Consider the following 12,107-nt stretch of genomic DNA (forward strand, 5'->3'; position numbering starts at 1 on the left):
CTCATACAAGCCAGCTGAGGTGAGCTGTGGAGCTTCAAACAGCCAGATGTCCACATCTCAATGATTTCATCCTTGCTGACACACTTGACCACAGCATTTGCTAAGGAATTCACTGAGGCAATGAAATATGCTGAGGAAATAGTCAGAGAGGGAGATAACCAAATGTTTTTTGGGAAAAAAACCCAAACCAACACAATGCCATTTTTATGTCATTTCTAAAGTGCTCTTTCCCTTGATGTTGTAGTGTGATACCACAGGAGCTTTGAACTTTTGTTCCTCCTTCATTTGGGAAGTTATTTTTACTAGACCTGCTATCGTGGCTCCTTCATCTCCAAGCCAGCAATCACAATTTGTATGAAATATTAGCTACCAGATTTACATCTGAGCCTTTTACCCTATACTAACCAAAATAGTTTCACTTTTTTTTAAAAAAGAGGCCTTTTCACGCAGGTCAGAGGAATTGAACTCTCAAAATGCTACTTTCGCTTCACAAAGTACTAGAAGTTTGGACCCCAAAGTCTGGCACTTAGTAGTGTCCACATGCAGGTGAACACCACCTGGTGAACACCAAGATCGCAGGGTTTGTGCTACGTTCCCCAGCAGAATATCAAGAGTGTACAAGGAAAGATGTGCTGGTGACAGCAGGGTGAGAGAGAAATACTGAAATAGAAAAAGCTGGAAGGAACAAACAGAGGAGGAAGTGAGGGAAAATGGGGAGGATATAAGGGAGGGAGAATAGACATAGTTCTGGAGGAGCCTGACAGAAAACATAATCCTGAGCCTGGTCTTCAGGGTTGTGAGTCCTGGGAAGGGGCTGTGGTAGGGGTGAAGGTGCTGGAGGAGGAACACAGCTCATGGAACTTCCTTCAGTTTGATTTAATTCTGTTTGAATCATCTCCCAGAGCAGCTGTCTGTCCAGACTGTCACACAAACAAACTGATCTTTTAGAGCTCACTGGTCCAGCTGGTGTGGAACCATTACTCTGCCCATGTCACATCACACAGCACAAAGGGATAGAAGCTGCTGTGTGACCAGAAGTTACTGGAGCAGACTTCTCACCCTCCCCACCCCACTGTCAGCCCCAGCCTCAAGCATTCAGCTGTGTCAAGTCTGCAGAGCAAACAGCACCAGACACCCAGGAGGGCTGGGATAGAACCACAGAATAGTTTGGGTGGGAAGGGAATGTAAAGATCAGCCAGTTCCAACCCCTCTTCTGCAGGCAGGGACATCTTCCACTGGACCAGGTTGCTCAGAGCCCCATCCAAGACCAGAAGCCCTGGTCTCGAGCACTTACAGGGACAAGGAATTCACAGTTTATCAGGAGAACTTGCTCCAGTCTCTCACAATTCTTACAGGGAAGGATTTCTTCCTAATAGCTAATCTAAATCTAGCCTTTTTCAGCATAAAAATATTTCTCCTTGCCCAGTCACTACATGAAGGCCAAAGGACCCTCCTCTGCTCTCTTGGAGCCCCTTTACGTTCTGGAAGGTGCTATAAGGTCTTCTTGGTGCCTTCTCCAGCTTGAACAACTCCAACTCTCTCAGCCCTTCCTCACAGGAGAGATATCCCATCCCTCTGATCATCATAGTAACCTCCTCTGGACTCACTCCAACAGCTCCACATTCTTCTTATACTGGATGACTGCTTAGGATGAGGGGCTGGGAGTGGCTCATCCCAACCCAACCTGGCACACCTGAGTTCCAGGTGGTAAGCAAAGCTGAGCAGAGGTTAAGGAAACATCTCAGTTCTAGTTTGGCCATCAGAGTGATTCATTCACCCATCACTGCCCAGCCTGTCACATCAAAAAGAAAGGTTTGCCTACTTTTAAATTTACCTTGACACTTATTTTAGCCCATGAATAAACTCTTGCATTTAAGACCAGTGAAGCTGTTTAACAAAGTTTTCCTTCCCTTTGCTAGCACTCATTTTCCTTATAATATTCTACTTCAGTTTAAGGATGAAAGAGACTTCAAATTCTTTCCAATTCAGATTTACCTATACCTGTGCCTAAGTAAAAGGAGAAAAATACATCAGACATTTCTCAGATAAAATCAGGGCATACATTAGCAGGGACACAGGTGATCAGAGAGTTTGGGGGGGATGTTTGAGTTCAAGGTGGGGTTTGCACTCCCATGTACCTGGACAATATTTGTCATGCCCAGCGCTGGCACAGAAGTGTAACTGGGCCCAGGGCTGATGCACACTCCTAAACACTGAAATCATGGAAGGGATGTGCAGCATGGCAGGGGATTGTGTGATCTAGGGTTGCTCTGTAAAGAGAGGAGTCCCAAAGGAGTCGTCAGACTGCTTCCCACAGGGTGTGCAGGACAAATGTCCTTTTGCTCTTCAAATGAAGTCACCATTTTTAAAAATCAAATACATCAAACATCTGTGAATAATTGTATACGTGTCATGTCATTGATTGTAACCAGTAAAGTCAGATCAAACATTTCTTGCTGTACTAGCTACATTGCCAGAGTCTGAATGCCTTCAGCAACATGAGGGATGAGCTCTGCGCCTTTTGGAGCTGAGCTAAAATCGCAGTGTTCTGGATCCCGGCGTGCAGCTTTCCCTTTAAGAGCCCTTTGGCTCACGGCGATGCACTGAAATGCAGGAGGTGGGACAACACCACACACAAAAATGAAGAAGTGAAGGCAGGAAAAGTTTCTCCAGAGGAAAAATGCAGGGCTTGTCCTTCACCGTGACGTCAGGTCTGTCTTTAATAAAATCCCCAAAGAGCCAAGAGAAAAAGGCAGAGTGCCTGGGCTGAGTTGCCAGTTCAGGATTGCTCTGCATTCCCCAAAGTGGTGTTTTTGTTCAAAACGGCTCTAAATCTGGGTTCAATCAAATGTATTTAATCCCGGCTTCCAGGGATGAGGTGGCTTTTGCCCTGGATTCTAGCAGCAAGCAGCATTTTGCAGGTGAGTTTGGAAACTGCCGGGGAGAGCTGTCTTCTGCAAACACACTGGGGATTTAATGCGGGATGAGCTGGGAGAGCCGAGTGTGCTGCGTGTGGGAAGGAGGGCACTGGAAGATTTGGGGAGGTGGGAGGTGTGAGAGCAGGAAGGGAATGGTGAAGGAAAGGTGAAGGAAAGGTGAAGGAAAGGAAAGGAAAGGAAAGGAAAGGAAAGGAAAGGAAAGGAAAGGAAAGGAAAGGAAAGGAAAGGAAAGGAAAGGAAAGGAAAGGAAAGGAAAGGAAAGGAAAGGAAAGGAAAGGAAAGGAAAGGATGCAGAAGCGTCTCAGAGTTGAGCTCTTCTCAGCATCCAGGTGGATCAACACAGAAAACTATAGGTTTGGGTTTTTTTTTTTTTTTTGTTTTTTTTTTTTTTTTCTTTTCTTTTTTCTATTCATTGTTATTATTTGTGCCATGGAGCAAAAGAAGGATGAGGAGATTCCCCTCAGCAGCACGGCTGAGGCTGTCAGGGACCGGTATGCAGGGGAAAGGGCAGGTTCCCGCCGGGCGGCGATGCCCAGGAGTTCCGGGACCGAGGCAGCCCCGGTGCCGGTACCGGGGCGGGGCGAAGCCGTGTCGGAACCGGGACCGGGTCCTGGAGGTGCCGCTCCCGCAGGTGGAGCCGCTCCCGCCGCTGCCTCGGGGCCGCCGCGGGAGGAGGATTTGATCCCCTCCCGATCTCTTGGAGCTGCTGCTCCAGCAGCAGCAGCCGCTTTCCTCCCCCTCCGCTGTGGAAAACCGGTCCGGGGAAGCCGCTTGTTTCCCAAAGGTGCCCGAGTTTTGCTCTGCCTTTCCCGGTGCTTGCCGCAGCTCGGGTAGAATTCCCGGGCGAGAGGGCTGGAATGAGAGCAGCCGTGGGGAGCGTGAGGGTCCGACGGGAGAAGCAGTGCCTGTCCTCGGAGGTGAGCGGTGCCCTGTCCCCTGTCCCCCATCCCCGGAGGCTCAGGGAGCCTTGGGGACCCCGGGAGTGAGCGGGATGTTAGAGACCCGTTTGGGCTACGCAGCTCGAGGCGGGGTGTTCCCGGAGCCAGACACGTGTCAGCGGTGTCTGAGCATCCCTGTGCTCGGAGCGGGGTGACAGCAACTGCTCTGCGCGGCCGGGGCTGCTGGCATCAGGGGCTGGCTCGTGTTTTGTGAGAGACTCTAATCCAGGAAAGCAGCACGCGTGGTGCGGCACACCAGGCACACCTGTGTGACAGCAGATGGCACAGAGATAAGTCCTGCGTGGATGCTGATAACAGGGCGTCTTCTGTAAAATAAAACACACCACAAAACCGACAGCAAACAAACGGCACCTCTTGTGCTCCTGCGGGAAGTTGGTTCTTACTGCAGCTGATTTTTGTTCAGCGAGGAAAAAATCAAAGGAGGGAGGTGCGCCCTGCCCCTCAAACACTGTCACTAGGAGAGATCTGTGCAAACCTTGTAAATTGTGCAGTGGTTGTCCTGGGTTCCCTTGGTATCAAAGATTTTTGTAAAAAACCTGCTGTGGCATGAAAAATCTCTGTGAGTGTGTCAATACATGCAGGCACATGCACTTGCTGAGGGGGTAGGCAAGTGAATGCAATCCAGATACTCCTAGCAGCATATTTGGTCTAAAGAGTATTTAGAAAGAGTTCAGAACCGGTTTTAAAAATAGCCTAAAAAGTCTCCTGGGTCTCAACAGCTGAGTTCCAGCTCAGGATGTCCATTGAGCAGAGCAGGTGAAGCTGCTTCTTGGAGCATTCAGGGACACTATCACCTCCTGAACATACACATGGGGTTGGAATTTGGAAGGCTGTGCTTAGAAATCACCGTGTGGGGATCCTTTCTCCCCAGTAATGAACTGGCTTTCTCTGGACCCTCTCCATGCCTGAACTGGGATGTGATGGGAGGTTGGTAGGCTGAGGAAAAGCAGGTTTCTGTTTGTCATATACAAAGGAGTGAGGAAACAGGGATGAAAAAAGTGTACAGCATGGATCAGTGAGAGGGGATGGGGAGAGCACCTGGGAGGGAGTATTAGCCTATGTAGTATTGAAAGGACTTTTGGGAGCAGAGAATTCTTAGTTTAGTCTGATTAAGGGCACTGTATGAAGAAACAAAGAATATTGCAATTATTTTGGGATATTGTGAATATTTAGCTGGCATGGCCACCTTGCTCATGAGATATTTTAGTTAAGTCATGAGAGTCATAACAAATGAGTCCTGGTAAAGGTCCAACACTGCCCCACCTTATCATCCATAGTTTCTGTCTTTGCTGGCATAACCACAACAGTAATAAAGATCTTTCTAACTCTGTAGAGACATCGATGGAGTGGTAGCACCAGGCAGGTCCCTGTGCACATTGTGCAAAGCCCTGTGGTCTCCCTGGAGACTTGTCACTCTTCACGTATAGGAAGAACTATGGACAGAAAAAGATGTTCCACTGGGAAAGAGGAGGGTTCTTTGGGTTAGATATAATATTGTTCCAGGGAGAAAGGTAGAGGAGATAATATAGAAAGGTCAGGCAGGTCTCGAAGGCATTGCAGAAGGCAGCTCTCAGGTTCTGCATCTCCTGTTTGAAACGACAAGGAATTATTCAGTTCTTAAAGAATTTTATCGACAGGGGGGCAAAACTGCGCAGGTGATGGGCTTGTGAAGAAAAAAGAAAAAAATAACTGAACATAGCTGGAATATTAGGCATAAGTTTTGAAAAAATTCTTGAAATACTTTTTTTTTTTAAAATTTTACATAGATCTAAGGACAGAGACCATGGGAGCCTAAGTCCCTTCAACCAGGCTGAGATTCCTCAGTGCCTGAGTCATTTCTGCAGCAAGGGCTTTAAAACTGGATGTGTTGGCTCCTTTCAGTGTTGCACATTGAGGAGTCAGAGCCAGCATCTTCAGTCTCTAGTCCTGATGACTCAGAAGTGTGAGGCCACTTATTCAGAAAGGACAAAATGTCCTAAACCAGGGTGATGATTAAAGAAACTATTCTGCACGTTGTAGAAAATTAGTCAAGGAGCTTATGTAGGAAGAACAGCATTGGAGGTTTGTAAAACATTTGAAGTGAAGGAATGGGTGCTGTGTGGATCTGACAATCTAAAATAAAAAATAATAGGGTGAATGCAAACTTGCAGGCTTCTCAAATAGAAAAAGAAAGCAAAGAATCAAGTTGTTCTTCATCACATCTACTAGCAGGCAGGTAGTAATTTATCTGATGTGATGGCAGTCATGGTACACAAACACAAAGCTTTTGGCTTTGATGGGTGGGAAGGAGAAGAGAGATGCTCAGAAATGGTTTTATTTGGCACCATCTCATTTGTGGACACCTTACTTCACTACACAGTAACTGATAATGACGCAGGCTCAGGGCTGCCTCAGGCTGTGTGTTAAGAACCACAATGTGTTTTTTTTCTTTCTTTTATGAGATTTATTTTACAGATATAAAGCCAAGAATTTAGTCTTTAAAATATTTGGATTTGGAAGCAGGAAAAAAAAAAATTAAAATTTCTTTGGGCTCTTCCAGAAAAAAAAACCCAACATATTTTCACCAAACGTAAACAAAAAAACCAAAACAAAGCAAAACAAAAACACAAAGAAAAGAAAAAGTGACACCTTTATTGTTCCCTGTAAAAATCCCAGGGCTCTCCAGGGAGGGTGAGCTGAGGTTTAACAGAAGCACCTGCTAAGTGCTTCTTAACAGAATGCTCCTGGTTTGCACCATGGCTAATGATGCACAGATAATCTCAGGCAGCACAGGTTCAAAGTTGCTGTGCCTTGTCCTTCTAACCTTCCCACTATTCCCTCTTGCTTGACAACATCTGGTTACCAGAGATAGACTGGGTACACTTCTCTGCAGAAGGACTCTTATCCTACACTTCCATAAATTGTAGATGACAATTAAATTGCTGTGGTTATAGCAGCTGAAGATTCAGCTATGGAAATTGACATCTTGAGGCTTGAAGCTGGCAGACACAGCTCCCATGGGTATGGCTGCATTGTGCACAGGGCCTTCCCAAAGCTGATCTTTCATTTGGCAGACCCTCCTCACACATCCACTTGCAGAGTGAACTCATTGCTAAGGCAACATCCTGAAGGTAGCACTGAATGTTCTTCACATGGATCAGAGGCCCACACCCAAGTCTGTTTCTGATGAAGATGCTTCCTAAGTACACACACACTCACAGACACACACACACACACACAGAAAGACACACACACGCAGAAGTAGGACCTGATGCGTTTTCTTTCATATTTTTTTCCTGTAAGTGTCTGAATTTGCTTTGGTAGTGTGAAACAGTATCTTTTCCAGCATCAACTACAACAGAGCTGTGGACAGGAATTCCTTTCCTCACCCTCCTCACAGTTGTGCCACTGCCTGTTTTTGTCCCCTGGGACAGGTCCTGTCCCCATTCCACACTGCAGCAGTCCTGCTCTCAGGTGAGGCTTCTCCAGGAGAAGGCATTAGTTAAAAGTGATAGCTATGGATTTTAGCAAAAGTGTGAGATTTATTTGGTGATTCTGTGTATCTGTCCTTTCAAGGACTCAAGCATGTTTAGTTTCTCCTGCCTTCCCCAGGTGCTATGCTCAAAAATTTGGGCACAGAAGTCCTCTATACCTATATGAGGCATTTGTCTTCGTTCTTCAGAAGCTCTGGGCTCCCATGTTAGGATGCTAAGAGTTGCTTTAGCATCTTGCCAGGGCTCAGCTTACTGAGAACTGCTCCTTTTGGATGTCTCAGTGTCCCAGAGGGGTCTTGAGCATTTCTGTCTGGACAGCACTGGCTCTCATGCATGAGTGGAATTGAAGCTGTTTTTAAACCCAAGAAATGTATGTGAACCTTGGCAGCTGTGGCCTGGCAAAAGCTGGACATCCACAGCTTCAGCTGAAGATACATTTGAATATTGAACCTGACAGTGCCTCATGGTGTGGGCCAGAAAGCAGGATGAGATTTTACTCAGTCTTTCAGATTTGTTAATAGGAGGTTTGGGTAGGTATCCTGGATTAATTTATTCCTCCTGCTTTCCCCTTTGCTTTCATATGATATAGTTCAAGCATCCTCTTTCTTATGGTCCTTGTCTTGAAAGCACAAGTTTCCCTTTCTGTTGAGTGGAAACATTGACTGATAGTTGATAGGCCCAAAGAAATGCTATTCATTTGTTTCCTTTCTGTGTTGTGATGTCTGCCAAGTTGGACTGGACTTCCAGCAACTGATTTCCCCATCGTTCCCTCTTCACGTGTTGTGCCACCCAGGGTTTGCTGCACCCTGAGGTGAGTTCTCTTCAGCTTCCCATGCAGGAGATCACAGAACTGATTTTTACAGTTGTGCTGCAGGGCCAAGGGACTCTGACTGCTGCTTTAGGAGCTCTGTGCAGGTATTCTCCAGTGCTGCTCTGAGTTTCCTAGCTATGGGTGAGGATCACGGGTTCTTCTACAGCCTGGTGGTCTCCCAGCTGTGGGATGTACCTCTGCTGGTGCTGTTATTTATTTGCATCCATACTGAAACCTTATGTGTGTTCTGGCATCCTGTGTGAAGCTTCTGGAGTCCTTTTAATCCCTTGTATTTTCTCATAGACTGCTGCTGGGTTTTGTAATCCTTGCATCTGGGCAAGGTGTGGGAAAGTAAAAGGGGAAAAAAGGCATTTTTACCTCTGTGGGTGCCAACCACTGACTCTGTCCCACAAGTAAATATTCTTGTGGTTGGGGAAGGAAAGGAGAGCCTTTAGGCTGAAATAGCTGTGGAAGAAGATAGCACTTAAGCTGAACTTTGTGGCACAACTCAAATAATGAATTTCTAATACTTGGGTTGGTAATGCATTCCAGGACTCTGTGGTCATCTCAGTTCCTCTTCTCTTTCTCAATAGCTCCCACGTTGTTCTTCTGTTTTATTAGTCTGGGTCTGTCATTCCACTTAACCTATAAAGCAAACAAGAGATGAGCAAGTTGGAAGGCCAAGTTTCATGAAATCCAGGATGGCGAGCAATGAGCCCAAAAGGAAACCTGAGAGGTATTTGCAGAAATAATTGTGGGCTTGTCCACGGAGGGTTATGAGTCACCTGGATCCTGATGTTGCTGGACACCTGCACAGTTAAGCCTTTGCTGTCACAGAGCAATTCCAGCACTGCAAAAGGACCTTATTCTATGAGCTTGCATTGCAAATCCACAAGATTTCCTAGGAAAAAAAAAATCTCATGCTTGGTGATGGGAAGGTGCAGCAAGATCTCTTCGTCCAGCATGAAACAAACTCCTACTCATCTTGAAGTAAACTTGCCCTTTCCCTTCCAAACATATTGAAATAATCTCCAGTGAAAGGCTTCCAAGTAGATATGATGGATTGGTTTTATTATTACATCTCTAACAACTGTCCAACTGCAACTGTGTAGCTTGACTCAGTTGGTATTTACATTAGATTTAGAAATATGAAAATATCATATGTAGTCATAGAATTACAGAATGGTTTGGGTTGGACAGGACTTTTAAAGGTTATACTGTCCAACCCTGCTGCAGTGAGCAGGGGCATCTTCAAATCAGCCAGGCTGCTCAGAGCCCTCCAACCTGACTGTCAGTGTATTGAGGAATGGAGCATCCACCACCTGTCTGGGCAACCAGTGCCAGTGTTCAACCACCCTTCCAAAAATCTTCCTTATGTCTAATCCAAACTGACCCTCCTTCAGTTTAAACCCATTATTCCTTGCACCCTTGCAGTATCTGTGTATAAGGAAAAGAACACAGTAAAGTCAGGTGAGTAGTAACCAACTTTGTAATTCTATATGCCACCAGGAACAGTGCAGCCCACACAGGTTTCACAGATTTGACCAAAATTGCTCTGAATGACTCACTGACTATCATTATTAAACATTTGATTTTATTTTCATTAGAAGGTAGCAATAATTTGTAGCTACATGAACTATAGCGCTTTCCATTTTCTAGAATTTGTAAATACAGGTCACATTTTAATTTCTGAGCGGCTTAAAGATTTTGATTCTTTCCATGCTCCACCAGTTTTCCACACTACGATCAGACTTCTCTTTTTGTTGTTTTCTTACTGAAGCTTTTGAGTTACAAGTGAATGCAGAAAGGAAAGGGGGTTGTTTTTTCTCTTGCTGAAGTTTCCTCTTCTCCACACAGATATCCTTGGCCTGTGAAAAGAAGAACATAGAGTAAAAAATGGAGCATGGCTTTGCTGGAACACAGTTTGATGCCTTTTGGGGACAACATTAATCACCCAAAGCAATGACTCTGGTGAACTTGTTTTCTCCATGTAGGGGCCAGCCTTCTTGCACTGGTTGAACAATAATATACCAGGGCTCTGCAGAGAGACTGGGAACTCCCCCAGAAAGTGCCATGACTATCCTATAGCATCTCCTGGCTGTTCTCTACACCCCTGTGCCATCATCACTGCCATGCCTGATGTGTCCTTGGCATTCTCATAGCTGTGGGCACATGAGGTCACTCTGTAGCTGAGGTTTTGGACTTGCAAGTCCTCCTTTCTGTTTTTTTTTTCAAGTCCACCAGTATATTCCTGGGTGTATGTGATGACCAAGCAGGCTACAGCTCACATGTATGATCACCCACTTGTATCAGCTGTGACAAAGGGAACTCTGTATCTGGGCTGATAAGGAGGCAGAGACATTGAAATCCATATGGGGAGAATTAAGTTCTCCTCTGAATGGCTGGCACATGTTCCTGGCTGCCCCCAGGCTACCAGTTCCTTGGGTTGAGACTAACAGCTGGGTCATTTTAGCTGTTTAGCAAGGAAGGACCAAACCACAAAAACTGCAGCCAGTGCTAAGAATCTGCAAATGGATTACATGATAAAACTCTTTGGTTACAGTTTAATAGGGGGGGGGGGAGGGGAAGGGTGGAAAACAATAATTAGGAAAATAGCCAGGTTTCATTAACTAGTTTGGGCATTCAGCAGGTGATTTATTGGTAAGTACTGCTGGCAAGATCCTGCAAGATCTTGGACTTACAGGACTGGATGATACCCACAGCATCTGTGTGTGGGCTGATAAAGAGTGAAGAGAATAAGGGCAAATTCATTTGGCTCCTTTCTGTGAGTTTTATTTCCACATTTGACCCTAGTAGTTAAATATAAAATTACATCCCTGCTATTTAACACTACAGTTCATTTATGGAGACAGTTCATTATTAATTTTCACTGTTCTGGTAGAGTGCCAAGGGCATATTTTTAAAATGACATTTATTCTATGAGGCCCAGCAGTCCTTGAGCCTGACAAAGGGGTCATAGGTAGCGGAATCCGGGAGGTTGCTTGACTTATATTTCCATATTTTGCATCAAAACCTGTGCTGTTTTTGCTCAGTGCACTGGGGTTCCCCACAGAGGTGGTGTGATCCTGCTTATGAAAGCTGGTGAATTCCTTGCCCATCAAAGCTGCCTGGGTGTGGGTGAGCTCCCAGGTTTGTGGTGGAACAATGCATTACATACCTAGTTTCAGGCTCAAATAAGATATTTCTGCTTTTTAAAGATTATATGCTTAATTCTGTGTGGTTTATGTGTGTGTGTGTGTGTGTGTGTGTGTGTGTGTGTGTGTATATAGGGCATATATGCACCCCCCATTCCCTTTGTATTTTTTTGGTTTGTGTCAGTTTTTCCATACATATCATACAGAGAGCCTGCTTGCACTTGAGAAGATATTTGTGCCATATTTTTCACTGTTTCTCCCTGTCCCAGCAATATTAAAATGCTTGCCAGAGTATCATCTGGGAGTCTGGAGTATTTGATTAGAAGAGTGAATGGATACTACAGCAGCAAAGTTGAGATTCCTTCAAAAACTCTTCATCCTCGATAACTGTGACATTTTATAGAGCAATTATTAAATAATTGAATTTGTTTCATTCCCATGTGACTATAGGACTATAAAGGGGTTGATCGTGGTTTCATTGTTCACCCTCTGACATACAAGGGAAGCCTCCTTACAAAAACTGCCTCTGCAGTGGGAGCTGGCAGAATATAAATATCCTGGCTTAACACCTCCCGCCCCCTCCCCATCCGCTTCTCGAATGTGGTTTTCCTGGTACAAATGGTGTCCGTGGGGCAGCCTTGGCCCAGGGGGATGCTCGGGAGAAGCAGGGTTCTGCTGGGGAGCACCATTTGCGCACCAACACTGCCCTCGCGTGTCGGGGCTGTGGGAGACCAAAATGTTAGTAACCACAAAATTAGCAATTCGTCTTC

The 12,107-nt window shown here is 45.5% G+C and overlaps 1 protein-coding gene across 1 annotated transcript in view; it reads left to right on the plus strand.

Annotated features, from left to right (window-relative positions):
- The first annotated feature begins 2,753 nt into the window (after window positions 1–2,753).
- The window catches only part of CCN4 (cellular communication network factor 4), a 33,952-nt gene continuing 24,598 nt past the window's right edge, over window positions 2,754–12,107 (plus strand). The window contains exon 1 of the mRNA XM_053958878.1: window positions 2,754–2,921. Within this exon, the coding sequence (XP_053814853.1) occupies window positions 2,874–2,921 (48 nt within the window). The 5' untranslated portion in view covers window positions 2,754–2,873. The remainder of the gene's footprint in view (window positions 2,922–12,107) is intronic.

The sequence above is a fragment of the Vidua chalybeata genome, chromosome 1 (assembly GCF_026979565.1).
Source record: "Vidua chalybeata isolate OUT-0048 chromosome 1, bVidCha1 merged haplotype, whole genome shotgun sequence".
Lineage (NCBI taxonomy): Eukaryota > Metazoa > Chordata > Aves > Passeriformes > Viduidae > Vidua > Vidua chalybeata.